Raw genomic sequence first — 25,160 nt, 5'->3', positions numbered from 1 at the left:
GGGAGGGGTTGAGGCTGGGAAATTTGGGAAGAGTAGAATGAATTCAGGAGACTTATTTCTTATAATTTCTCTAAAATACCCTGGTCCCTAGAAAGCTTACAAAAATAAAAATAATTTACCAGAAATCCTTTGGGAATAACCCTGAAGTAAGGCTAATAAGCAAATGAGTTTTGCTTCCCTTTTCTTTTAAACCTTCACCTGACCCACTCTCCCCTGCCTATGAGCTACTTGCCTATGAATTACCTACCATCCAGCCTCTCCCTTAAAGGGCTTCCCAGGTGGCTCAATAGTAAAGAATCTGCCTACCAGTGTCAGAGATGTGAAAGACCTGGATTCAGTCCCTGGGTAGGAGAAGGAGATGGCAGCCCACTCCAGTATTCTTGCCTGGAGAATCCCATGGACAGAGGAGCCTGGTGGGCTACAGTCCATGTGGTCACAAAGAGAGTCCTTGGGGTCACAGTCGGAGGATAGGACTAAGTGAGCGTGCAGCATACTCTCTCTCTTAAAGGCACATGTCCTTTCCTAGCATCTGAGATGCTACTAGGTCTTTTGATTGTGAGAGCGGAGAGAGGGAATGTTGACAGAGACCAGAGCCAGCACTACCCACCGTTGCACCCAGACCACAGAGGGTCTGCTAGACTGAGTCTTTGGACATCCTGCCCACATTTTCCTCCTGAAGTGGAAGCCACAGGAACATGCTGTAGAGAAACCACTTCAGAAGCCCCGCCACTGCCTCCTGCTTTAGGAAACGGCAGTGTGGTGGCCAGTACCTCTGCGTCTCACACTCATAATCCTATTAATAATAATAATAGCACAGCCACCGCAGTAACTGCTGCCACTGCCATTTATTGAGCCCTTCCCTGGCTCACGCTGTAAAAGACTCTGCCTGCACTGTGGGAGACCTGGGTTCGATCCTTGGGTCGGGAAGATCCCTCGGAGAAGGCAATGGCAACCCACTCTAGTATTCTTGCCTGGAGAATCCCCATGGACAAAGGAGCCTGGCAGGCTCCAGTCCTTGGGGTCGCAAAGAGTTGGACATGACTGAGCAACTAACACTTCCGTTTTCACTTACTGAATACAAGGCTGCATGCTGACTGCATCACAATTGTTATCTCGTATTCATCTTCCCAGCAGCTCCGTGAGCTAAGTCCTCATTTTTGTGAGGGCGTGAGGCTCAGAAAGGTTAAGCAATTTGTGAAAGATCTCACAGCAAGTGGCAAAGTGAGGAATTCAACCCAGGTCTCTGGGGCCCCCCAGATATGGGTGTTTATTCACTCTGTGGATTCCTTCCCCTTTCCTGTTGCACTCTGTGTTCTTGGCTGTCGCCTTCGCCAGGACCCTCCGATGCCTAACTCAGGCATCCAACTGGCCTGCTTCTTAGTCAGTCATGCTCCACTTGGCTGAGCCAGCAGCTCCAGGGGTGGTGTCTGGGAATATGAGGTTAGGAGAGCTCCCCGAGTGATTTGGCACGTGGTCAGGACTGGGGACCATTGCAGTGGAGGATCCCCTCACCCTTTTCCACCCTCTACAAAAGGAAGCACATACTTGCCAGTGCAGTTTGGGGGGTTTGAATACAGAATAAGAGTGGGGAATACAGATTGAAAAGAACTAGCCTGTCTGCTCTGAATGTAGCCAGATGATGTTGGCTTTCTTGACATGCTTCATGTCAAGAAGATGGGAGATATTTTCAAATGATGCCTCCAGATCAGCAAAACCAAGTACCTGAAATGTTAGCATGTGGTCCATGGCCAGTGAGAACCCGTCTGACCATGTCAGCGTAAGGGCTGTCATAGCAGCCAAGGGTGAAGTCCCAGAGACCAACGTTTTCCCCTTGCTTGTGGATGCGTCTTCAGGCTGTCAGGCTGATGGTGGTCACTGCCATCTCCTGGTGAAGTGACTCCAGACCCCACTTCAAGGCATCCTCAGGTTGTGGGGACTTGTCACGTCACAGTCATCCATCTCACTGACCTTTTCCCCATTCTTAGATGAGGATGCATTCAGGCAAGGATTTAGGAGGCTTATTTTCTTAGGCATATCTATAGCTGAGTTAAAATAATCCTCCACTGGCCTTTCAGGATTTCTTAGGATAGCCTTATTTTGCTTGAGTTCGAGCAAATGGTTCTGTTGTGAGGGTGGCTGGCCAGGATCCTCTGTGCAAGCTCCAGTGAGTACTGCCCAGAGGCGGAGCTGAGTGCTCGCAGCGGTCACCTTTGGTCCCCTAACTAGAGCTGCCCAGAAGGCCTCCACCGAGTAAGTGCAGAAGTCTGACCTGTGAGATAGCGGAGCGAGGTGACCGTTAGTCCCTTTCCATCTTCCAGGGAGGAACGAATGCCGTAAGAGATGAGGCCGGTGAGTCGTCTTCTAGCCCTCTGGCCCTTTCAGACTCCTGTTCTGGCTGCTCCTGTCCTGTTCTAGCTCATTCTCTTCACTCCTTCACATTCAATTTTTTTTTTCCCCTAAGTTTGTCTTCTGTAGCTACTCTGTATCCTATATTGATCTTTTTTCATTATTTAGAATTTGATTGTGTCTAACCAGAACTTGGGTCTTCCCAGATGGTGCTAGTGGTAAAGAACTTGCCTGCCGATGCAGGAAATGTAAGAGACTCGGCTTTGATTCCTGGTCAGGAAGATCCTCTGGAGGAGGACATGGCAACCCACTCCAGTATTCTTAACCCGGAGAACCTCATGGACAGAGGAGCCTGGCGGGCTACAGTCTATAAGGTCGCAAAGAGTCAGACACGACTGAAGTCACTTAGCACACTCACATACACTCAGAGCATAGACAGCTTTGGGGCTCTTTCCCAAGCCCCCTGGACTCTTCCTGACCATCCTGCCCTACTCCTCCTTTTTCTTATTCTTCCTCTCCAGTCCCACCCAGACTATATACCTGCCTCTCTATATGCTTTTCTTTGACCATTTTGTTTGTTGGGTGGGTGCGTTGGGTCTATCTTGACTCCTTTCTCCTTCCTTTTAAGTGTGTGGGGTAAAGCAGGAAAAAGAATTAACTTGAGCTGTGGGAAAAGATTGAGTTAAAAATGAACCACTGATAATTGGAAAAATAATTTTAAGTTTAAAGCCTAAAAAATGCATAAAATTGAAATTTAATTGATATAGGCAAGCGATTATGCAAATAGTGCTTTTTGCCCATCATCTCATTTTGGTCAATTACATACTTTTTTAAATAGAACAACCAGCATTTTCTCCAGTGTCTTTAAGATTATTATAAATTCTTGAAAAAATAGACAGAGGAAATCTTTTTTAGTCTATTTAAAGTACTGTGGTTGAAAAGGCAGTTATGTGCCTCCTGGCAGTTTTAGGAGAGTAGCTATCCCCAAATGGAGCCTCCAAGGACAACTGCCAAAGCCCAGAGGGAAACCAAGCAGGGGTCTTCAGGGCCCTGGGGTGAGTTGTTCACACCCAGTAAATACTGCTTGGTGGTAGAGTTTTCTGCAAGTCACTGGCACAGGAAGTTCTGGTGTCGCTGCCAGGATTTGCTGCTTGCTGCTTGGGGCTCTAGGGGACACAGCATGTGGCTCCAACCTCTAGCAGGAATCACAAGATCCAGCTCCGCTGGGCCCACTGGGACTTTCTTTGAAAGGACTCGGAGAAATAGTGAAAGCAGGATTTCACACATAGACAATATCTGTGTTCATAAACAACTGGAGAAACATTTCGTTTAGTGTGTCTTAACTATGGTTAAATACACACACATTTGGCTGGCTCTTTCGTCTAGTGTGTGTTAACTGTGGTTAAACACACACACATTTGGCTGGCTCCGGTGTATAGCAATGCAGAAGGTGAGCCTTATACCCAGTTGCATCCTCATCTGTCCCAGCACAGACATAGCCTGCCAGGAGAAGGTACAAGAAGCAGCAAGTGGAAGATGTAGCAAGCGTGACTCAGTTTTACCCATTTCCCAGAGAAGAGCAGGAAGAAAGCTAGACGGGTGGTGGGCTAACTCAAACAACTTGCCCAAGTGTCACCAGGGAAGGGGTGATGTGGAAAATATAAGAGCAAAGGCCTCCAGGGCTAGAAGTCACCCAGGCCAGCACTGCAGCGTATGACTTTCACAACACCCTCCCCTGCCTCCTGCTCAATACAGAGTCTATTCTGTTACAGTGGAATAGCTACAGTTCTCCCTGCAATCAGGCAGATGAGGCTGGGCTGAAGGTTACAACAGAGTCTGATCATCTCAGGGCTGAGGAGCAGCAGAGGTAGGGAAGTGGGGTTGGAAAGACCTGAATGCATTCTTGCTTTGTCTTCCACGCTGTGCTAGGGGCAAATTTTCATAATCTCCCTGGGCCCTAATTTCCTTGTCTCTGAGATATATACTTACATACCTCCAGGAGTTTTTCCAAGGATTGAGTGAGGCAGTATTAGTAAATGACCAGTTACTATTAGGCATTTAATAATGGCAGCACCTATTATTTTTATTCATAAACATACGTAAAGTTTTCTTCCGTTAGATTTGCAAGACAGAAATTCAAGGAATAAATTATGCACCCCCCTGGCACTAGTCCAAATTACTAATGTTCAGATGAATCTGGGCAACTTGAGTTTGCCCACCTGAAAGTCAGTGAACTGAAATCCACATGTCAGAGGTGGATCCCATGGACACTGGGAAAAATGAAACGCTTGTTCATGGAGATGCCCCTGTCCTGTGCTACCTTGAGATGGAGGAGATTTCTTTTTCCGCTTATACCAGATAAAGAAATTGCTCTAAGAATGTTCAGGCATTCACACTTCTCTCTTGTCTTCACCCCCTTCCACCCCTCTTCTTTCCTACTTCTCTTTCCGGCCTTGCTCTGCAGCTTGTGGGATTTTAGTTACCTGGCCAGGCATTGAACCCAGGGTTTTGGCAACGATAACACTGAGTCCTAACTGCTGGACCACCAGGGAAATCCCCTTCCTCCATATTCACACTATCAAAATACACAGATTAACTCCCCCAGCCATGCTGTCTTTTGTTTTTGTTTTTTGTTTTCCATCTCAGAACTATTTCTCACTTTCTTTTAACAAGTGTTCTAGAATTCCACATTAGAAAGCTCTAGGGAGCAAAAATCTTTAAAAAGCTGAGAATTAAAAAAAAGAAAAAGCCTTGAATATTTAAATGCTGTTTTTCCCCCGTGAAAACTCTGCTTTTACCTTTAGAACCAAATAATAGTTATAAATTAACCCTTACCTTATCATCTGTTGCTAGGTTGTAACTTCTCCATGATTCAAAGATAGACAGGGTTTTGAGCTAGAGTGCTAGGCTGGATTTTAAACAATACCTACATTGGTTCCTAACTAAGCTAATTTCTCATTTGGCAGGCACCATTTTTCCAATCAAATCACTACAGTCAAAGCTAATTTTTAGTTTTCTTTGATGCTGTGGCCTCTTATCTGTATAATAATCAGAAGCTCTATTGAAAAACAAGAGCAGCAGAACAAACAAGAGCAGGCAACACAGAAGTCTTCAGGAGAGTACTCCGAAACATCCATTTCTGGATCCCACTTTATCTCTTCTGCCCTATTTTCAAAAGTTAAATAAGCTCTCATGTTCAGTTTATAGCAGGGAAAGGCTTAGCTATATTGGTAGAAGAACCTTAAGCTCTGTTCAACTTTAAGGATAAGAATTAGCCAATATCAAAGCAAAAAGGAGGAGGAAGGGAGGGAGGAGAAAAGATATCTCAGTACCCAAAACCTTTCCATTTTTGGAGCTGGAAAACCTGGGACAGATACAATAGTGAGAGGGGAGGGGAGGTAGGAGGGGAAATAGAGATCCTGTTTTTGAATAATACTGGAAAGAATAGCAGTGTTAGCTTTATGTACATTTTATAAAATATTCTTGCCTTTTTGGCTTTGAAACTTAATATGGAGACAAGGACTGGCCATCAACATATTATATTGGGTTCTCTGACTTGTCTTTGCAAGCTAGTTCTCGTGCTTTGTTATTTAAAGCTGTACTGATTTTAAGAGGAGTTGGGTCTTTATTCCACATTCATGAATTCTGAATTCAGGTTAGTGCGCTATTAGAAAATGCAAGAGGCTATTTCAGCCTAACTCTTGTTGGAGAAATGCTTTGGAGGGGTTATCATGGATATAGTGACTAAATATCCTGGGTTTCCAGGGCAGTCCCAGCTGAAAAACCTGTTCCAGTGAGAGTACCCGTGGTCTCGTTTTTAGTTCCGCGCAGCCATGTCCGCGAAGGGTTCAAGTCTTGATTCTGCAAGTCTTAGTGCCCGGGTCGGTGTTCAGCTTATTTGGAGACCTGTGCTTACAGTGGCACTCGTGGTAAAGAACCCACCTGCCAATGCAGGAGACGTAAGAGATATGGGTTCAGTCCCTGGGTCAGAAAGATCCCCTGGAAGAGGGCATGACAACCCACTCCAGTATTCTTACCTGGAGGATTCCATGGACAGAGGAGCCTGGTGGGCTAAAGTCCATAGGGTGACTTAACAGATACACACACACACCCCACCCCACCCCCACCCTTGGAGAGCCATCTCCCACCGCAGAAACCTGCGTGAGTTTGACTCAATCCAGAGTCACAATTTAGACACTGACCCCAAGTGGCACTTTTGCAGAGCAGATTATGCGAGGATCTGCCAAGGGCATGTGGGGTTCCAAGGAAGGAAGGCTATTCGAGGGACTCGTTTACAGTGGAATCAAAACAAATGATGACAGGGGGTTTCTCAAACTGTTTTCTTAGCTGCACTATCACTTTGCTAAATGATTTTGTTTTGGGTTGGCCCCAGAGTTCATTCAGGTTTTCCCATAAGCTGTTATGGAAGAAACAACGAACTTTGGGGCCAACTCAATATATGGAACCTTAGCATATGAACTGAGTCACAGCTGAGCCAGGCAACTAGAAACCGCACCTGGGGCCTCCCCATCCCACCGGGCAGGCCTGGGGACTCTGAAACTCAGCAGCATAGACCAGAGGCAGTGCCAACACCCAGGCATCCATCTCAGCCTGTTTCCCACTCAGCAGGCTAGGGACCAGCTTTGCTTGTGGAAATTCTCTCGAGAGGACCTTTGGCTCTTTGTTCCCATGCGTTTCTGGGTGTCAGGGGCAGTCCTCCCCCAGGATTTGTGAGTGTACCTTTCTGACTACGGGTCTGTTCTGTTGGGTGGGTTTTCCAAACCCAGCTCTGAACTGTGTGGTTTGCCATGGTGTAGCTTCTGGTGCTTGGCTCCTTCTCTGGGCTCCCAGGTGTGGCTGGACAACGGTTGGTGTAGGATGGTGGCACTTCTCTAACCTGAGCCGGATGTCTCCTGATTACGTTTTGTTTTGTTCGCTAGATGATGACTCAGATCTGTACTCTCCTCGATATTCCTTTTCTGAAGACAGTAAGTGGCTTAGAATTTCTTGGTTGTGGGGGTGGAAGGGAGGGTGGTGGACGAGGGAAGGATCTTCCTGTTTTCATCCATTTTAAAAGTCTTTTGCACCCACTTTTTCATTCTCCAGCCAAATCTCCCCTTTCTGTGCCTCGCTCAAAAAGTGAGATGAGCTGCATTGATGGTGAGAAGGTAGTTAAGAGGTCGGCCACACTTCCCCTCCCGACCCGCTCTTCCTCGCTAAAATCAAGCCCAGAGAGGTAAGTGTTCTCATAAGCTCCATGATTTTAGGCTCTAATACACAATCTCTTTCTCTAAGGCAGGCAGCGTTGGAGCCAGGCATCAAGCAGACCTGAGTTCGAATCCCTGCTCTATCACTTATTAGCAGTGATTTATTTTTTTGACTCTCAATATTCTCATCCGTAAAAAGGGGAAACATTTTACATTCCTCTGGATACTGCAAGGATAAAACAAGATAATGCATGTAACATATCCTGTAGTCCTGGCTCATCAGATGGGCTTAAATAATGTTGACAATAATTATCATCACTCTTTCCCTCTTCACAAGAGGAATATTGAACTATAAGACTTGTCATGTGTTTTAATACTCTCTATGCATACTGATGGGGCCCATAGCAGAGAATATAATTTTAAAATGAAGCTACACTTTTTAGTATCTCTTTATTTCAACACATTATCAAAACATAAGGCTTGACGGTTGAAATGATATTTGTCATTTGTTAATGCCCACACTAAATGACCCAGTTGTCTTTTACTGAGTCTTATTTATGCCCTTGGGCGGAGAAGGCAATGGCACCCCACTCCAGTACTCTTGCCTGGAAAATCCCATGGATGGAGGACCCTGGTGGGCTGCAGTCCATGGGGTCCTTAAGAGTCGGACATGACTGAGCGACTTCACTTTCACTTTTCACTTTCATACACTGGAGAAGGAAATGGCAACCCACTCCAGTGTTCTCGCCTGGAGAATCCCAGGGACGGAGGAGCCTGGTGGGCTGCCATCTATGGGGTCGCATAGAGTCGGACAGGACTGATGCGACTTAGCAGCAGCATACCCTTGGGAACAGCCTCCAGGGTATCTGGACCAGTGTCCCAGGCATCTCCCAGCTCCATTTTATAACACTTCTTAACCCAAAATAGGTTCTGGCTAAACAAAATTATTTTCCCTTTAAATATACACTGTTTCATACCTCCAAACTTTTTCCATCTTCATGACAAATGAATGGCTATTTTTGAAATCCCACATGTATGTACGTGACATCTGCCTCAGAGTTTGATAACTAATCTGAAAGGAAGGCTGGGTGTACCTGCAAATCCTTACAAGTGCATTCATTAAGCATCTACTGGGTGCATTCTGTGTGCGATTGAACAAGATGCTATGGAGGCACATTGCACACATAATCATTGTCCCTGCCTTCAAGAAGTTTGTAGCCTTGCAGGAAAAACTGATTATAATCACAATGCAAAATGCAATTATGTGCCTACATGAAAATTTTGCAAGTAATTTCTAAGGCTTCATGTATCCTCTGAAATCCCCCACTGGATCAGGTTAAGTACCTGTGCCAAAGGCTGCATTTTGGGTGATTACCAGGGTAGGGTGTGGAATAGGGAAGAAGAACATGGTTATAAAAACAAGTAACGTTTCGAACTTCTGTGGCAGCTCAGTGGTGAAGACTCCATGCTTCCAGTGCGGAGGTCGCACGTTCAATCCCTGATCGGAGAACTAAGATCCCACATGCCACACGGTGCGCCCGAAAACAAACAAAACCAAACCAAAGTGTTTATAGAGTGGTTACTGTGGGCCTGGTCTATTGCAAAGTGATTTACATGCTGAGACATACTGTCTTATTAATCCTTGCAACAACCGCACTTAGCAGCTGAGTAAACTGAGTTCAGTAGAGGCTGAGTGCTTGGCCCAGAAGAGCCAGCTAGCAAGGGCTGTAGTAGGGTTGGAACCACAGCTGCCTGGCTCCGGGTCCTGCATTCTCTCTCACTGCACCAGCCTGAGTGGGAAGTACAGGCATGTCTGGGAGGTGATAAGCCCCTGAGAGCAGAGCAAGGTGAAGGATTTTTTCCAGAGCACACTTTGCAGCTACAGCTGCTGCTTTTCTTCCCTTTCTTGTCTCCCTGCTTCCCGGTGCCTGGTTGTGAGTACAGGACACCTCAAGCCTTTTGTGAAGCAAACACAGGGATCTAACTGGTTATTTGAAGAAGGAAAGCAGCACAACTGAACGCTTTGCGCAGAGTCCCATTTTGTGCCTCGGATATAAAAATTCCTTGATTAAACTACAGTCGGCCAAAGTCGTCAGAACAGTTGGATGCCAGTTTTCATGAGAATAGCTCTAATAGGATTTTCTTTCTACAGGACTGACTGGGAGCCCCCAGATAAAAAAGTGGATACAAGAAAATACCGCGCAGAGCCCAGAAGCATTTACGAGTATCAGCCGGGCAAGTCCTCTGTTCTGACCAACGAAAAGATGGTAATGTGCATATTAAAGTGCTTTTGTCTCGCCCTGCCCGAGTTCTTTAATCCGGATGCATTGTGCGCTTGGATTACATTCTTTCTCCATTGAGATAGACTTGCTTTGTTTAGAAGACAGTGGCAATATGAAGTATTTTTACTCTTTTCATTTGGCAGGTGTTCACAAAATAAGTGCTGAGAGTCTGCATTGAAAGAATCCTCTCATTGTGGCTTTGTTGCTCTTTTTGTGCGTGATTTTCACTAATTTTAAGTCTGCTAGTGTAAAGGTTGATTTTGCTGCTTTTTTAAAAAACATCTAACCATTCGTTTATCAGGCTTATTACTAACCGGACTAAAATTGTAGTTTTAGAGGTGACTCTTACTTGAACATGCATACATTTTGTTGAAGTTACAAGTACATCATTAAAAACCAGATAATTAATATGATGATGTTACTTGGGGGGAGAAAAGCCCCAGGCTGTTAGACTGTGGCTTTTAGGTCTTCCTTTTCTGACAAGTTCAGTAGAGAGGACACATTGCATGTTCCATCTGATTTGTGGTTTCCTACACAAGTTCACATCTCCAAGCAGTTATCAGTAGGGAGAATGGCCTGTATGGGCATAGGAGGCCACCCTGTAAAGACAAGGGAGAATTTTTACAGACTGATGGGTTTCATATCTGCCCGTCACACTTCCTTTTATTCACCCTTCATTAGAACAAGCTGGTTTCAGAATTCTGATCATGGTTAAAGGGACCTCCAAGGCTCCATAAACCCTGCAGCCCTCCGGCCTTTCTAGCAGGAGGGAATTGTCATGCTGGGAACTGATTCTCATTAAAATGCGGTTATCACACTGAGTCCAGAATAAGAAGGCCCCTGAAATGTGGGTTCAAATTCTTCTCCCTCCGCCTCTTTTGCTCTACATGTTTTTAAGGAATAATTGATTTGACTTTTACTAAAATACAAAGGTGACATCTTTAAAAGCACAAAGGGGTAAGTAATTTTAGTTAGGAAAAAAGGTTCAACAGTTCACCAAAGTGCTTCAGAGTTGTCATTCTCCAGCATTTACTGTGCACCAAAGTTATTTTAAGCAAAAAGTTCTGAGAGGAGTAGAGAATTTTGCCTCTGTCTCCTCCCTTCACTGCAGGTTCTCTCTCTGTGAGAAGGTAATAAACACGGAAGGTAACCTTCCACACAGGTCTTCCTAGAAAGAAAGTTATGTCCTTTGAGTATGTTCCTGATACTTGAATAACAAGCAAGGGACATATATCACGTATCCGTACACTTCCGTGCTTCCAGACTCTGTAGGCCCCTGTGTGCTTTTGTTTTGGCGATATTATTATTAATTTCTCCTTTGTTTCCTCTCCCTTTCCTTGGTTCCTAGTAATTTGACCACTACTCAAAACTAGGGGGGAAAAAAACCCCAAATCCATAATTTTGTGCTCATTGATACCACAGCAGTCACAGTATCCTCCATCTCATAGTCCTTGGGAGCATTTATATTGTTTTCACAAACCCTGAGAAGTAGCTCACTCGCCCACGGGCCCCACTTTGGAGAGCTGTGATGACCCTACGCGTAGATGGTCAAGCACCCTCTGGCTGTTCCCACACAGGAAGCCCCTCCGGCTGTACCAGGGCCTGGGCCAACCAGTTAGGACGTAACCCCCAAGGCCGGCCGCAGAGGAACATTGCTGTCCAGCTGTTTCTTCCCAAAGAGCAGTTTTTCATCTTAGAGAGAATCTTCATCTTTTCATAGGCTGTTCTTCACAGAGGTGGCATCAGTCCGTCATCTTTGAATTTTTCTTCCTGCTGTTTTTGCCACGTGAACAGGAAAGCTGGAATGGGAGTTTCAGTGTGAGTCCCGCCTCTTGGTTTCAGTGTTTGGTTTGCCAGAATTTGAGGGGCCCCTTCTTCCCCAACCACCACCACCACATTCACACACATGAGCACACGCACACGTTTTTGTGGTGGTTAGCTGTGAATAAGTGTACCAACTAGAGACAGATAGAGGATCTAAATTTTCTCCCAGAAAGGCACGTCTTTTGCTTATGGGGGAGAATCCCTATTTCCCCCGAGTGTTTTTCCAGCTGGAGGTGCTTGTGTCTGCTTAAGCCTGGCAATTTGAACTGGGACGTCACAGGCACGTCTGTCCTGTTCGCACAGAGGGCTGAAGGGTAGACTCTGAAGATTGCCTTAGCATTCATCTTGTCCCTGCAGCAAACCCACAGAATCCCAGACAAACACTGTGCTACCTTCAGGAGATTCGCAGCCGTGGTGACCTGTTCAGCTATTTGACAAACTCATATGAAGTTCTTTGTTACTGTTTGGCCTCCCTCTTATTGTCGTATGAGCCCATTTTCTTCTGGTCTTGGAGTTGGAGAGCTACTGGTTGGTCCCTGCTTTGTCAGAAATAGGTGTTTTTCAGGCTGTGGCCCTTCTACATACTTCCCTCCCAAGTCCCTTACAGAACTGAACCTCAGCTCAATTCAATAAGTATGTACAGTTGACCTTTGAACAACACAGATTTGAATTGCACAGGCTTATGCAGACACAAGCACCTCCAGCTGGAAAAATTGCACAGTCAACCTAATTGTGGATTCTTTTCAGTAGTAAATGTTCTAGCCCTGCACAACTGCAGTTGGTTGAGTTTGTGGATGTGGAGGAAGCCTGGATACTAAGGGCTAGTAAGTTATACTGTAATTATACTGTAAATTACACTCGGATTTTCAACTGCATGCATCCCTGAGGCCCAGGTTGTTCAAGGGTCCGCTTGTAGAATTAACATTTATGTCCCAAGCCCTGGGTTAGATGTTGGGGTTCCTGCTCCCATAGGGATAACGTGAGAAGGACAAATGTAAAAATCATTATTATAAACACAGTATTTATTTGGAAGTGTAAAACCTGGGGATTTACCCAGCTTAGTTTCTTCCCAGTTCAGAGTCACCTTGGGCTCCTTCCTGACTTTTCAAGTCTGTCCCTTGCCCTTATGTTAGCTTGGTATCATCTGTAAACTCAGCAGCCCCACCCCCTTCTCCTGGGGAGGATGAGAAAGGTAAGCAGCACTGGACTAGGAATTGGAAGGTTTCTGAGTTCCAAGTTCAAATTCGGACACTGCCTTATGTCTGGAGGCATCACTTAACTTTTCTGAACAACCACAGTGTTTTCACCTGTAAAATGGAATTATTATCTGGCCTGCCAACCTCACCGGAGCATTGAGTGAGAGGGTCACATGTGATAATGTGGGTAAAAAAGATCTGTGAGTATAACAAAGTGCCATGTAAATGAACACGCCACATTCAGATTCTTTAATTACAGTCTGAAGCTAGTCTCCAGCTCCCATCCAAGCAGCAGAACTATTCTTCTGAGCGATCAGGCATTTTCCTCCTGAGTCCTCTGCCTTTTCTGAGCATTTTGCCAAGCTGGGAAAAGATAGCTCCCTGTCGCAGAGACCTCAGCCTGGCTTTGTGAAATCTGCTCTGCCTGCCAGAACAGATAGCCTGCTCTCCATCCAGAAGTTCAGTTCAGTTCAGTTCAGTCGCTCAGTCGTGTCCGACTCTTTGCGACCCCATGAATCGCAGCACGCCAGGCCTCCCTGTCCATCACCATCTCCCGGAGTTCACTCAGACTCACGTCCATCGAGTCTGTGATGCCATCCAGCCATCTCATCATGGGTCGTCCCCTTCTCCTCCTGCCCCCAATCCCTCCCAGCATCAGAGTCTTTTCCAATGAGTCAGCTTTTCACATGAGGTGTCCAAAGTACTGGAGCTTCAGCTTTAGCGTCATTGCTTCCAAAGAAATCCCAGGGTTGGTCTCCTTCAGAATGGACTGGTTGGATCTCCTTGCAGTCCAAGGGACCCTCAAGAGTATTCTCCAACACCACAGTTCAAAAGCATCAATTCTTCGGCGCTCAGCCTTCTTCACAGTCCAACTCTTACATCCATACATGACCACAGGAAAAACCATAGCCTTGACTAGACGGACCTTAGTCGGCAAAGTAATGTCTCTGCTTTTGAATATACTATCTAGGTTGGTCATAACTTTTCTTCCAAGGAGTAAGCGTCTTTTAATTTCATGGCTGCAATCACCATCTGCAGTGATTTTGGAGCCTCCAAAAAAAAGTCTGACACTGTTTCTACTGTTTCCCCATCTATTTCCCATGAAGTGATGGGACCATCCAGAAGGACAGTCCCCTATTTGTCCATTCTGTGCTTGGACCTAGAAAGGAGTTTTCAGTGCAGAATCAAGTGCTGGGTGGTATTTATTACCTCTTCAGCTTTCTCGCTGGGCAGCTCCAAGGGCTAAGGTTGGCTGCTCTGGGTGCAAGCTGGTTGACATGCCTCCTGATTCAATTCAACCCATCATTAACCTTGGTAATAAAACAATCTGTGAACAACCTTTGACAATAAAATGGGTTGATTCTTTCAGAATTGAGTACCAGGACATTCAGGCAATTTTCTGAAAAAGTTGGTACATTTTATTTTTAAAAAATTGAAAAAAACAAAAACCAAAAAAACACCAAATTATTCCCAGGGAGCAGTTCGTAAGTAGTCTTTTAAAGTAATAAACATGAAATAGGTTTCACGAAGCCCCATCATACAAGGACCTAGGGTGTCCCCATGTCTAACCTGACCCTCCTAAATGGTGGTGTCCTTGTCAGTATTGCACCTCATTTCGCTGAATAAATATAGATTCCAGTATTTTACAGAATTACAGAATCCACTGAGATGGAACACACATTCTCCAGATTTTAAGCTCCTCTGCCCCTAAAGACAGTTGGAAGAAGGTTTAGTCTGGATGCAAGAGGACAGAATGTTTCAATACACATTTTCCTTTGATTTCAACTAACTTCTATTCAGTTAACTTCAGTTAAGGAAAAGTTATCTATCAGATCTTCCTCGGTTTAAAGCAAAAGTAGAAATAATAGTAAAAATCTTTATTAGGGATCTTAGAGACTGGTGAAGGTTGCTAAGAAAGTTTACAGCCATTTCAACAAGCTGCAAAAGCCCCGTTACCTGAATGTTAAGAAAAATGTGTCCAGAGGAACTGCTTTGTGAAGGAGTCACTTGGAGATGTGTCCACAGGACGTGCGATTTCCTTTCTATGTGTTGTGGCCCCGAGGGCATGTTTCTTACGATGTTTTCAATCTCAATGGGAAATGTATATTTTCTATTTCATATTGTCAGGATATCACCATTTCTCTCTTCTGTGACTATTAAGCTTTTTTGAAACATATACACATAAGAATTAAGCCTTGAGCCTCTAACACTTTCATCTGATGTGATCATATCTCCAGTTTATTAAAGGGAAACTGATTTGCTTTCCAGGCACTCATTTTCCAACTAATTATTTCTAGAAACATATGCTCTTCCACAGAGCAAGGTACCAGAACTTTATAAATATTTGACGAAACATGAAATCCCAAGGAATCAAATTATCAGTCTGTGAATTACCTCTTAGAGCTGTATAAAATGAGAAAGCTAACTTATTTTTGTAACATAACCCAGAAGTTTCTCCCCCGTGTTGTACTGTTATCTGTCTTGTTCAGCTTTTTCCTTTTTTCCCCCCCAGTTCTTTAACATTTATCTCTTAAAGCACAAGGTATATCTGTCTGTGTTCATCCCCCATGGATGCTTGTTTAAAATGTTTTTTCACTGGTGTCTTCTGTTTTTACTTCCATCATCGTTCACTTTACTCTGTGTGGGACTGGTTTCTCACCTACTCATGTGCCATTAAAGATGCAGTATTAACAAATTGGCTTTTATAAAAGTGTCAGTATTTGCTGTTGATTTTTGAAAACCTGAAGACAGCCTTGCAAATAAGCACTAAAACCGTACTAGCCCATAAAAAGTGTTTGCTCTACTCATCTGGCGTAGATGGCTAAATGTTTGGTGTGTTCACCAGGTTATTTGCTTGTAACTCTTAGCTCTTTGGAAAGAGGAAAGAGGGGCTCTCTTTTCTCCCACCGCTCTGACAATTAAGGAAAACTGTCATGCCCGTGTTCAGATGTGTTGAGAGGGCAGCCGTGGGGTACAGTGCTCTCCATATGCGTCCCTCTGCCTGGGGACGAGTGAACAATTCCTTCACTGCTGCCTACCTCAGTGTGCCTGTTTTCATAAACACATCCTTTCCTGCCCGTTTCAGCTCCTGATTTTGCTCATGTCTGTTTAAAAAAAAAAAAAAAAAGATTGCTGCTGTTGAATGCAGGTGCTATATATTTCTGGAAACCACTGCATCTCTACTGGCCGGTTCCTATGTAATCTCTGCATAATGTTATCCTTCTCTTTCTTCCATTTCCCTGTCACCAACCCCTATAGAGTCGGGATATAAGCCCAGAAGAGATAGATTTAAAGAATGAACCTTGGTATAAATTCTTTTCGGAATTGGAGTTTGGGAAACCGGTAAGTTTAATAGCTTCAGTGGTTATAGACACCTTTTTAAATAATGCTGTTGATGCATTGTTGCTGCCAAAGAACCAGATCTGTTTGTAAAGAGTTCAGGAAGTGGGAAACAGTTTTGTTGGCTGTCAGTGGTGGGATTGGCTGTTCTCACTACAACCTGTGAGCTTTCCACTGCTTTACTTCACCAAGAAGGGACAGTGAGCTCTGGGAAGTGTTTCTTGCTAGAAGATGTCAGGGAGACACGGCTAAATCATTGCTTGTCTTAGGACCTCTCACCACTAGCAACAAATGTCACACACCTTGTAGACTGCATTATTTCAGGCTTCGGCTCAGTCCCTTGAACAAAGGCTTCACAGTGTGCTGAAGACAAGCAGGAAAAAGCGTATACACTGAGAAAGGCCAGCAGTGTCCCTGTTTTAAATAGAAATTTTAGAAACACACATGTAACAGAAGTGACAAAGCAAAAGGAAAAGGGCTTTTCTGTGCACAGGTGGTCTGAGAATTGCTCCCCTGTTTCAGACAACTTTTAAGGAATGATCTCTATGAGGTAGGGATACTATTTCCCAAAATTATACGTGCGAGTTAGGAATTCTAGCAAACTTAGTATTCAGCCCAATAGCCTACAAATTCCCTGTGATGGATCTGAGTTGGCTTTAATACAAATTGATTTTTGGCACTTCAAGGAGGATTTTCTTGGCCTTGCACCCAAAGGAGTATCAAACAGAAGGGAGAACTGAGCTCATTTTTCCACTGGACATGACTGGAAACTGACTTTAAGATTTCAATTACTTTAAAGTCTCAATTATGACAGCTGCAGAAAGAATTTACAGGTAGAGAGATTAAGTGTATAAAAATAAAACATTTTATTAGATGTTTATATGAGACTTTAAGCATTGAATCTGGCATTTGAATCACATGATTTTGAATAATGTGGTTTTTTTTTTTAGTAGATAGCAATAACTTTATAGTTCAAGAAAATGTTAAATTTCATAGTATACTTTTCATGAAGATGAAGACAGAGGAATTTAGCTGGTGCTCTGAAGTTGCTCATTTGATTTAGCCATGATGAGCTTTGTTGGAATGTTCAGGCGTTTTCAGAGTGAGGAGCACCTGACTTGTAAACACTCCATTTGTAGGAACAGGCAGTCCTACTTTGTCTTCTCTGTCACCTACTATCAGCCAGGCAGCCTTGGGTGAACAGTGCCACCTAGTGGTCAGAAGCGAGGGACGCATCCAACCCAAAGCGTGCCCAGTCTCCTCCCCTCCGCACAGCTTTGGTGCACACCTCACTTCTCCGTTCTCCGTTTTTTCTCTGCTGTCCGCCATTAACACACCAGTGAAGTCGACCTCTCACAGTCTTTTCCACGTGCAGAACTTTAGCAATATCCTAATCTTTTTCTTAAAACCTGCTCAGTTGTCTCACAATAGAAAAAACCTTTGGAAATGTGTTCCCCCCCACCCCAAAAGACGATGATTAGTACATGCCATAATAATGCCATACTTTCATCAGAGAAATAAAGTGATATTAGCTTTATTATTTTTTTCAAAAATCCAATTTATTATCCAGGATTAGCTATAACTAACAATTTTTCATAAACTCCAGTTATAGGTATTTTTTTCCCTGAGGGAAACCAGAATTTTAAGTCTTTGGTGAGGCTATAATTAAACAGTATATTTTAAGTCAAAGAAGAGGAATCATCACACATGTACAACACCTAGTAGCAGCGGAAACCAAGACTAATTTATATTACAAAGTAAAAAATGCCAAATATTAAGAGAAAGTCATAGCATTAAATTGTTGATAATAAGGAGCCTGTACCATTGATTTTTTAAACCCTGTTGAGAATCTTTAATTTCTAGCCATCTCCTCATTTGCCAGATAACTAGTTTTACTGAAATCTTAACTTTTAGGGAAAGATATGAAGCTGGAATCTGTCACTGTAATTAATACTCTTTCTGTTAGCAATTGACAGCATTTCAGCCACAGTGTGCCTAGATAGGCTCTGTGAATAGCTCAGTGAATTAATTGTCTCTATGGGAAATGGTAGTCTGAACACCACACAGCCAATCCAGACAAATGTTGAGAAAACAGTCCATCTGTGTACTGGGACCTTCCTGTAATTTGTGTTCCTACCCTGTTGTCCCAACTGACTTTTAATTATTTAAAGACTTAGAGATACTTTTCTCCAAAATGCCATTTTCTCTGAAGCCAGAATGTTCCTTACATAGACCTTAGAGTTCTTAAACGGGACTGCTACTTCTTGTGTAAGTCTTCTAAAGTCATAAAAGATGATACTTTTGAAGACTTGCCAGAAGAGCTTAATCAGTGCCCATATCCTGAGGAATATCATTGAGATGAACAGGTCCTTATGGTGTGAGGCATAAGGGTAAGCTTGTTACCTGGTTGAACCAGATTGATGACTGGATAGTACTCCCAGGGCTTGGGAGGAAGGTGTGATGGGGAGCATTTGTTTTCTTCTCTTCACTTCTCCTACCCCAACCAACTCTGAGCCATTAAGAGATAGAAATAAGAGGGGTATAAACCATGGAAGGTTTTTCAGTCAGTTGGGGGCAGAATGAAATTAAAACTCCAGGCAAATCGTGTGGATCATCGTTTCTCCTTTTTATTCCACGTGAACCTAGGACACACTTCCCAGCAGTGTCCCTACCCTGCAGTCCCAGCCAGCCAGAACTGTAGATGTTTACCCTGCACTCCTTTTTTCCTCAGCCCCTTCACTTAAAGCCACCCTGATTTAGTGAGCTGAAGCTTCAGTAAACCCTGACTATAATACCTTTTAGGCTAACAAATTGTAGAGTATCGGCTGATTTAGACTTCAGGGACCATTCGGGGAAGATGATTTAAAACTAATTTTATTTGTAAGCACTGTCTAATATTTTGCAGGAAGTAAATGAGTAGGGCTACCATCAGTGACTTGAAAAAGTCTCCATCCCCAATAAGATTCAAGTGTATTAAGTGCTTAAAGATGAGTGATAATTGTCAGTGGCACTTACTCTACAAATACTGACCTGCTGATGTTAGTGGTGAAGGCGCCTTGGAATCAGGTTACTTTTCATCTATAAATTCATTACAAAGGGCCTGGGTGTCAGCCTTTTCTTCTTCCTCCCTCCCCCCTAAAATTTTGACAAAATTGATGTGATTTCTGTAAGTATTCTCAAGGTGAAATTTAAAACTAATTTGAATGCTGCCACAGAGTTGTTTATGATGAAATTTGTGCAGAATGATAGGAGTTACTAATGAACTCGTGTCCTCAGAGGTCATTGTGTAAGAAATTTCAAGTCTATAAACAGGCAGAACAAAAAGGTGTACAGAGTGGGAAAGAGATTGCAGGTTTAGAAGTACCTTGTAACTTCCAGATGTCCTCTCCTCTGGATCCCTCTTGGGCTTCCTGGTAGCTCAGCTGGTAAAGAATCCACTTGCAATGCAGGAGACCCCGGTTCGATTCCTGGGTTAGGAAGATTCCCTGAAGAAGGGATAGGCTACCGACTCCAATATTTTTGGGCTTCCCTGGTGGCTCAGATGGTAGAGAATCCACCTGCAATGCGGGAGACCTGGGTTCAATCCCTGGGTTGGGAAGATCCCTGGAGGAGTGCTTGGCTACCCACTCCAGTATTCTTGCCTGGAGAATCCTGCTGGACAGAGGAGCCTGGTGGGCTTCAGTCTGTGGAGCTGCAAAGAGTCGAACACAACTAAGCAACTAAGTGCCCACACTAAATCCCCCTTAAAACAAATCTTCTGGCAGATTGTTACTTTGGGAATACAGCTCATTCTAAGGAGAGTGAAAGGAGACAACGAAAATAACCTTACAGTGCACTGTTTAAATTCAAAGTATAAATTCTTTCTTCTAATAGAGATGGAAGGTCTGATTCTACCGTCAGCAATGTTATCAAGTCTTGTTAAACTGTAAGAGATTTAAAAAATTATCTAATGAAATTGTCTAGTTATACAGCACAACATTTAACATCCGTTTTATGCATGGATTTCCTTGCCGCAAATCACAGAAAGCACATTTAGCAGCATTTACCAACCCTTGGTTAGATCTCCAAATTCACACATTTGTGAAGACATGATAAAGTTTACAGCGGGAAAGACTGCCTCCAAAGTGTAGGCTCACAGTGTCAGTCTTAGTTGGAAAAGAACAATGTGGAATTGAAATGGTTCTGTTTTCATTCAAATTGGTGTTAATGCTTTTTCTTTGTTCTTTTAAAAGTTTTCATTATTTCGTATCCAACAGTGATTTCCCTGAGACCTAGATGTAGAAACAAACCTCCCACTTCACGTTTCCGGCTCCCAAGAGTTCCGTGGGGTCCCCAGGCAGCCTCGGGAGGCAGAGGGCCTGCTCCTTCTGCTCTTACCCGTTTCTGTGTTGAGACAGTTCTCCTGGCGTTGCCCCTCTTTGTTTGAGCCGGTCTCCATGCTTGTCTTGATGTCTGTATGCTCATTTCTTCATCTCCTCCTCTGCTTCCCGTCAGCCTCCCAAAAAGATATGGGATTATACTCCTGGAGACTGCTCTATCCTTCCTAGAGAGGATAGAAAGGTAATTCCGCTGCGCTCCTCCTGCGGGCTGTGTGTATGCTCTGGCCTGACTAGTGTGAGTGTGTTGTGGGGTGTTCTTCTTTTAATAAATCCCCTCCTCCCCCCACCCCCCGTTGTTTTTTTTTTTTTGGGAAAAAAAAAAAACTTGATTATAACTTTTTGTTTTTTGCTTGGGATAAAACAGTTTAACAAAGTCTCTAAGACTTATACTAATATGTAGAGGTTTTAAAAGCAATTACTTATTCTACTGACATACAGTATGTGTCATAGTCACCATACTCTGAAAAGAGAGAAAAATAGGTGTTTTCCTCAAAGGTAGGTTTTTGTGGAATGTGTAGTTCCTCTCTTGAGCAAGTAGAGTAGCGTTTGGAGCTCTGATTGCCACAGGATTTGCATTCTCGCTGCCTAATGCTGCCTTCTCGGTTTTCCTGCCTTTAACTCCTTTCTAGTAAGCTCTTGTATTTCAGTTGTGCCCATCTTTGCCTTATTAATGTATGACGCTAAACAAACTCATTTTTCTAATGTAATCTTCCATGCTGTCTGCCTTTCCTCCGAACTAAAACGCTCTTTCCCATCTTTTCTTTCTTGAACCAGACTAATCTAGAAACTGATCTCAACCTCTGCCAGACAGAATTAGAGGCAGATTTAGAAAAAATGGAGACGCTTAATAACGCACCCAGTACAAACCTGTCACAGGTATTTCTGAGTTTTTCTCATGCCCTCGGTTCCCTTGGCTCTCTTCTTTGTTCTGTGGTTTCTGATGTAGTCGGGGTGATGAATGGTTGTGCTGGTTATTTTTAAGCTGCGTGGCTCTCTGAGTCCTGGTTTAGATCCCCCTTACCCCCAACTTAATTTTTGCTTGGATTTTTTTTTTTTTTTTTGAGCTTGGCATTTTCCTTATAGGGGATTTTTCAGATATATATATATATGCAGGCTGGCTGGTGATTTAACTGCTCCCCTGCTCTTACCATCCTCTTTCTTTGCTTTCAAGAGGTCACCCTTACAGCTCCCCTCTGCCTTCTTGGGTGTATACCTTCTCTGAATTTTCAGGGAGCCTTTTGTGGGCAACTTCCGTATATTTTTTGCAGCCCTGGGAGAAAGAAACCTCAGAGATTATTTTGAAAAACATAGCCGCTGTGGATCGAGTGCCTCTTATGTGGACGGCACCGTCAGAGTAGTAGTATTTGTAATTTGCAAGGTCAGAAAGTTCTTAATGAAAAAATGTACTCTGGAGGCCAGACAGCCTGGCCACATGCATTTGAAACTCAGCTTGCATTGATATTTTTACAGGGAGCTATGTCCCAGTGTGGTTTATTAAAGGATGTGTCAGAGAGAAAAGAGAGTGCAAGGTAAATGGGCTCCCAAGGGAAAGAAAAATACCAAATGTTTGGAGAACGGCTCCCCATGGCTGCCTGACAAAACAAAGGAGACTCTTACCAGGAAAGGGTATCTTTACAGAAAATAAAAAAGGAATGCGAACACTGCTGAAGAAGCTAGGACATCCACAGACTATGGCAAGAGACATGGAAAATGCTTGTGGACCACGTTATTCTTAAACAGAACTGAGACAAGGAGGGTCAGGCCACCAGTATAGGTTACTTGGGTGTGAAGTCACGTAGAGCCAGAGACTCAAACTGGTGATTATGTCTACAGCCAAGGGGACCAGGATAAGAGAGGGAAGGGACTGTGAGCAAATGCAGAGGAGTTAGCTTTGGGGAGTCCAGAGTCCCCAGAGGAAGAGTTAGCCTGCAGGGACCAGGGGTTAGGCCCAGGGGAACGCAGAAGATGGGCAACAGTGCTCGCAACAGGGCGGATAGGTGACCGAGCTGGGGGCGCGGCACGGTAGGGGGCTGAGTCTCCACCCAGGGCAAAGACTGGCAGCAGCTGTCGCTCTTGTGGGAATGGAGGTCTGAGCTGGTTCTGAACAATTGTGGCTGTAGGTAAGTCCTGAAGCGAGTCAAGAGGCAGGATGGGAGCCCCAGCCAGTCAAAGTAGCCTAGGGAGAGTGGTTCTGCAACGGGTGCCAGGATGGACAGCAGCCAAAGGTTACTGAGCTCATGGCAGCCTCCCTTGGGTAGAGATGGCGTCTGGTACCCACAGCTCTGCCTGTGGCTAGGTGGGCCTGAAGAGGTTGCATGGATGGGTCATCTTGACACTGATTCAGTTATGTGTTACCCACGGCCCTTAGCTAAGGCATGTGAGACGTGCTGAGAGAGGTTCTAAGTCAGCACAAGAGTGGACGCATTGCCTTCAGGAACATGGCAGCTAGCCACACTCATAAATAAAAGAGCTCCAGTAATACATAGCAGTACCTGGTAAGAGCTGAATGACCACTGTGGGCTCTAAAGGCTCAGGAGAGGGGGAAATCTTCCAGAAAATTAAGGGAGACTTCTCAGGAGTTGGGCCCGATCTTAAGGAATGGATGGAATTTAGGTACCTGGTGAAAGTAGGGGCCATCCTTTGGAGGCATGATAGAAGGCACAAAATAAACATATTTAATATAGATTCAGGAATAAAGTAGATGAATTCAGCTATAATAGAACATTTTGGGTGATAATAGTGGGAGGCAGGTTTGGGAAAAGAGGGTTGACCCTGGGTTATAGAGGCTCAGAAAATATGGTTAAGAGGATGATTGATTTTGCCTTCCAGCCAATGATGTAATTGAGGAAGTGTTTTAGGAAGCTTAGTGTCCTCACTCTCAAGAGGCTGAATTGAAGGGAAAACCTCCAGTTGGAGGTTGAGAGGACAAGGAGACTGCTACAGTGATCTGGGCATGCAGGGGCGAGAGCCTCTACTCCACTGGCACCAGCGTGAAGCAAGGGGGAGGGTGGATATGAGAGAGAACTCACAGACGAAATTGCAGTGAGAACTTTTTAGAAAGAATTATTTAGCCAATGCCTTATTTTAATTTTTTTTTTAAACTTCCTTTATTTCTCTTTCTTTTCTTTTCTTTTTTTTTTATTAATGGGGGCACACAGCATGTGGAATCTTAGTCCCCAGATCAGGGATTGAACCCTTGCCCCCTGCATTGGAAGCACAGAGTCTGAAGAGTCTGAACCACTGGACCACCAGGGAAGTCCCACAGTGAGACATTTTAACTAATTGGTGTAAAGAACAAAGAACTGAGGGTAGGGATAGGAGACACAAGTGTAGGGTTTGGGGGAGGAAGCAGGAGGGATGGGGATGTCAGTATGTCACATAAGAAAGATGGGGAGAAAGTCAGTGCAGAAGGAAGATGAAGGAGGTAGTTTCAGGTATTTCTGAGGTGTTGACTGTGGATCATATGGGGGTTATCCAGGCAACAGTTGGAAATGGGTGAGAGGCAGGGGCGTTGAAAGTCAGTCAGAGTCACCCGAAGAGAAGTGCTGGTTGAAGGCCTGGGAGCGGAGCAAGGATTGAAGGAAGGGAGAGGGTGGGGGACCAGTAGCCCCCCGTGCGGATCTTGTCTGACACAGAACAGAGGAGGATCAGAGCAAAACAGAGCAAGGAGGAAAAGTGAAAGGTGGGGCGAATGTGAGCGCTAACTGAGGGGTCCCCCCAGAATAGACTCTGAGGGAGGGTCAGTGCATCTGATAACCAAGCAGGCTTCTAAACACTTTAGAGGTTGCTGGGAAAGTAGCTGATGGGAGCTAGAGTTACGTGGTAAAGAATCAGGGGAGCCCCCAGAGGTATAGCGCTGGCTGACAAGCTGTGATGGGGGAAGGCAGGAAGCGGGTGCTTCCAGAGGACCCAGCGGGGTTGTGCCGAAGCTCTTCCACGATGGAAATTTAGCATGGGTGGGTGCTGAGGGAGGCGGCGGGAGAGGCCAGTGTGGGCACCGGGGCTGGACGTGGAGGGGAGAGCAGTGGTTTCCCAGGAGCACTGGGGGTAAGGGCTGGAGGACAGCCGGCGTGAGCCCCCAAAGAAGGCTGCCTCCCGTCCCACCATCTCCGCCTCCTTTCCCAGCATCTTCCTTCTCCTCCTCCTGCTGTTTCCTTTCTCTCCTTTCCCCAAGTGCCTCTTCTCTTCCAGAGAGCTTGTTCTCCTTGAAGTGGTCATTAGCAGACATCGGAGCATCTTTCAAAGTGAAGCTGTACATGGACTTATTCAGCTACCATGTTATTTTTAAAAGCAAATATATCACACCCTTTGCCTTTCCTTCTCCAAGATGATAGACACCCCAAACTCTGTAATTATGCTGCTTTTTATCTGCATAGAGCTCTTGGTTTTCTCCCTTTTGCATAGTGGCCTGTCATTTGATAACACGCTCTCCTACTTGGTGAAACAGGCATTAAGAGGTTTTGTGAAACTGCATTGCTCCCCATTTCCAGGGGTAAATGAATGATCTAGAAGTATGGTCTTTTAAAATGCTTTTCTTTTTGTATGTTATGTACCTGATGAAGTGTTGGGTGACACTCTCTGGTTGTG

The 25,160-nt window shown here is 44.5% G+C and overlaps 1 protein-coding gene across 1 annotated transcript in view; it reads left to right on the top strand.

Annotated features, from left to right (window-relative positions):
- SORBS1 (sorbin and SH3 domain containing 1) overlaps positions 1–25,160 on the top strand; it is a 171,290-nt gene that overhangs the window by 101,745 nt on the left and 44,385 nt on the right. The window contains exons 10-15 of the mRNA XM_068961240.1: positions 7,287–7,334; positions 7,453–7,582; positions 9,706–9,820; positions 16,114–16,197; positions 20,689–20,754; positions 21,348–21,449. Coding sequence (XP_068817341.1) covers positions 7,287–7,334; positions 7,453–7,582; positions 9,706–9,820; positions 16,114–16,197; positions 20,689–20,754; positions 21,348–21,449 — 545 coding nt within the window. The remainder of the gene's footprint in view (positions 1–7,286; positions 7,335–7,452; positions 7,583–9,705; positions 9,821–16,113; positions 16,198–20,688; positions 20,755–21,347; positions 21,450–25,160) is intronic.

The sequence above is a fragment of the Capricornis sumatraensis genome, chromosome 23 (assembly GCF_032405125.1).
Source record: "Capricornis sumatraensis isolate serow.1 chromosome 23, serow.2, whole genome shotgun sequence".
Lineage (NCBI taxonomy): Eukaryota > Metazoa > Chordata > Mammalia > Artiodactyla > Bovidae > Capricornis > Capricornis sumatraensis.
The sequence above is the reverse complement of the archived record's forward strand: the minus strand, read 5'-3'. Positions and strand labels throughout refer to the sequence as shown.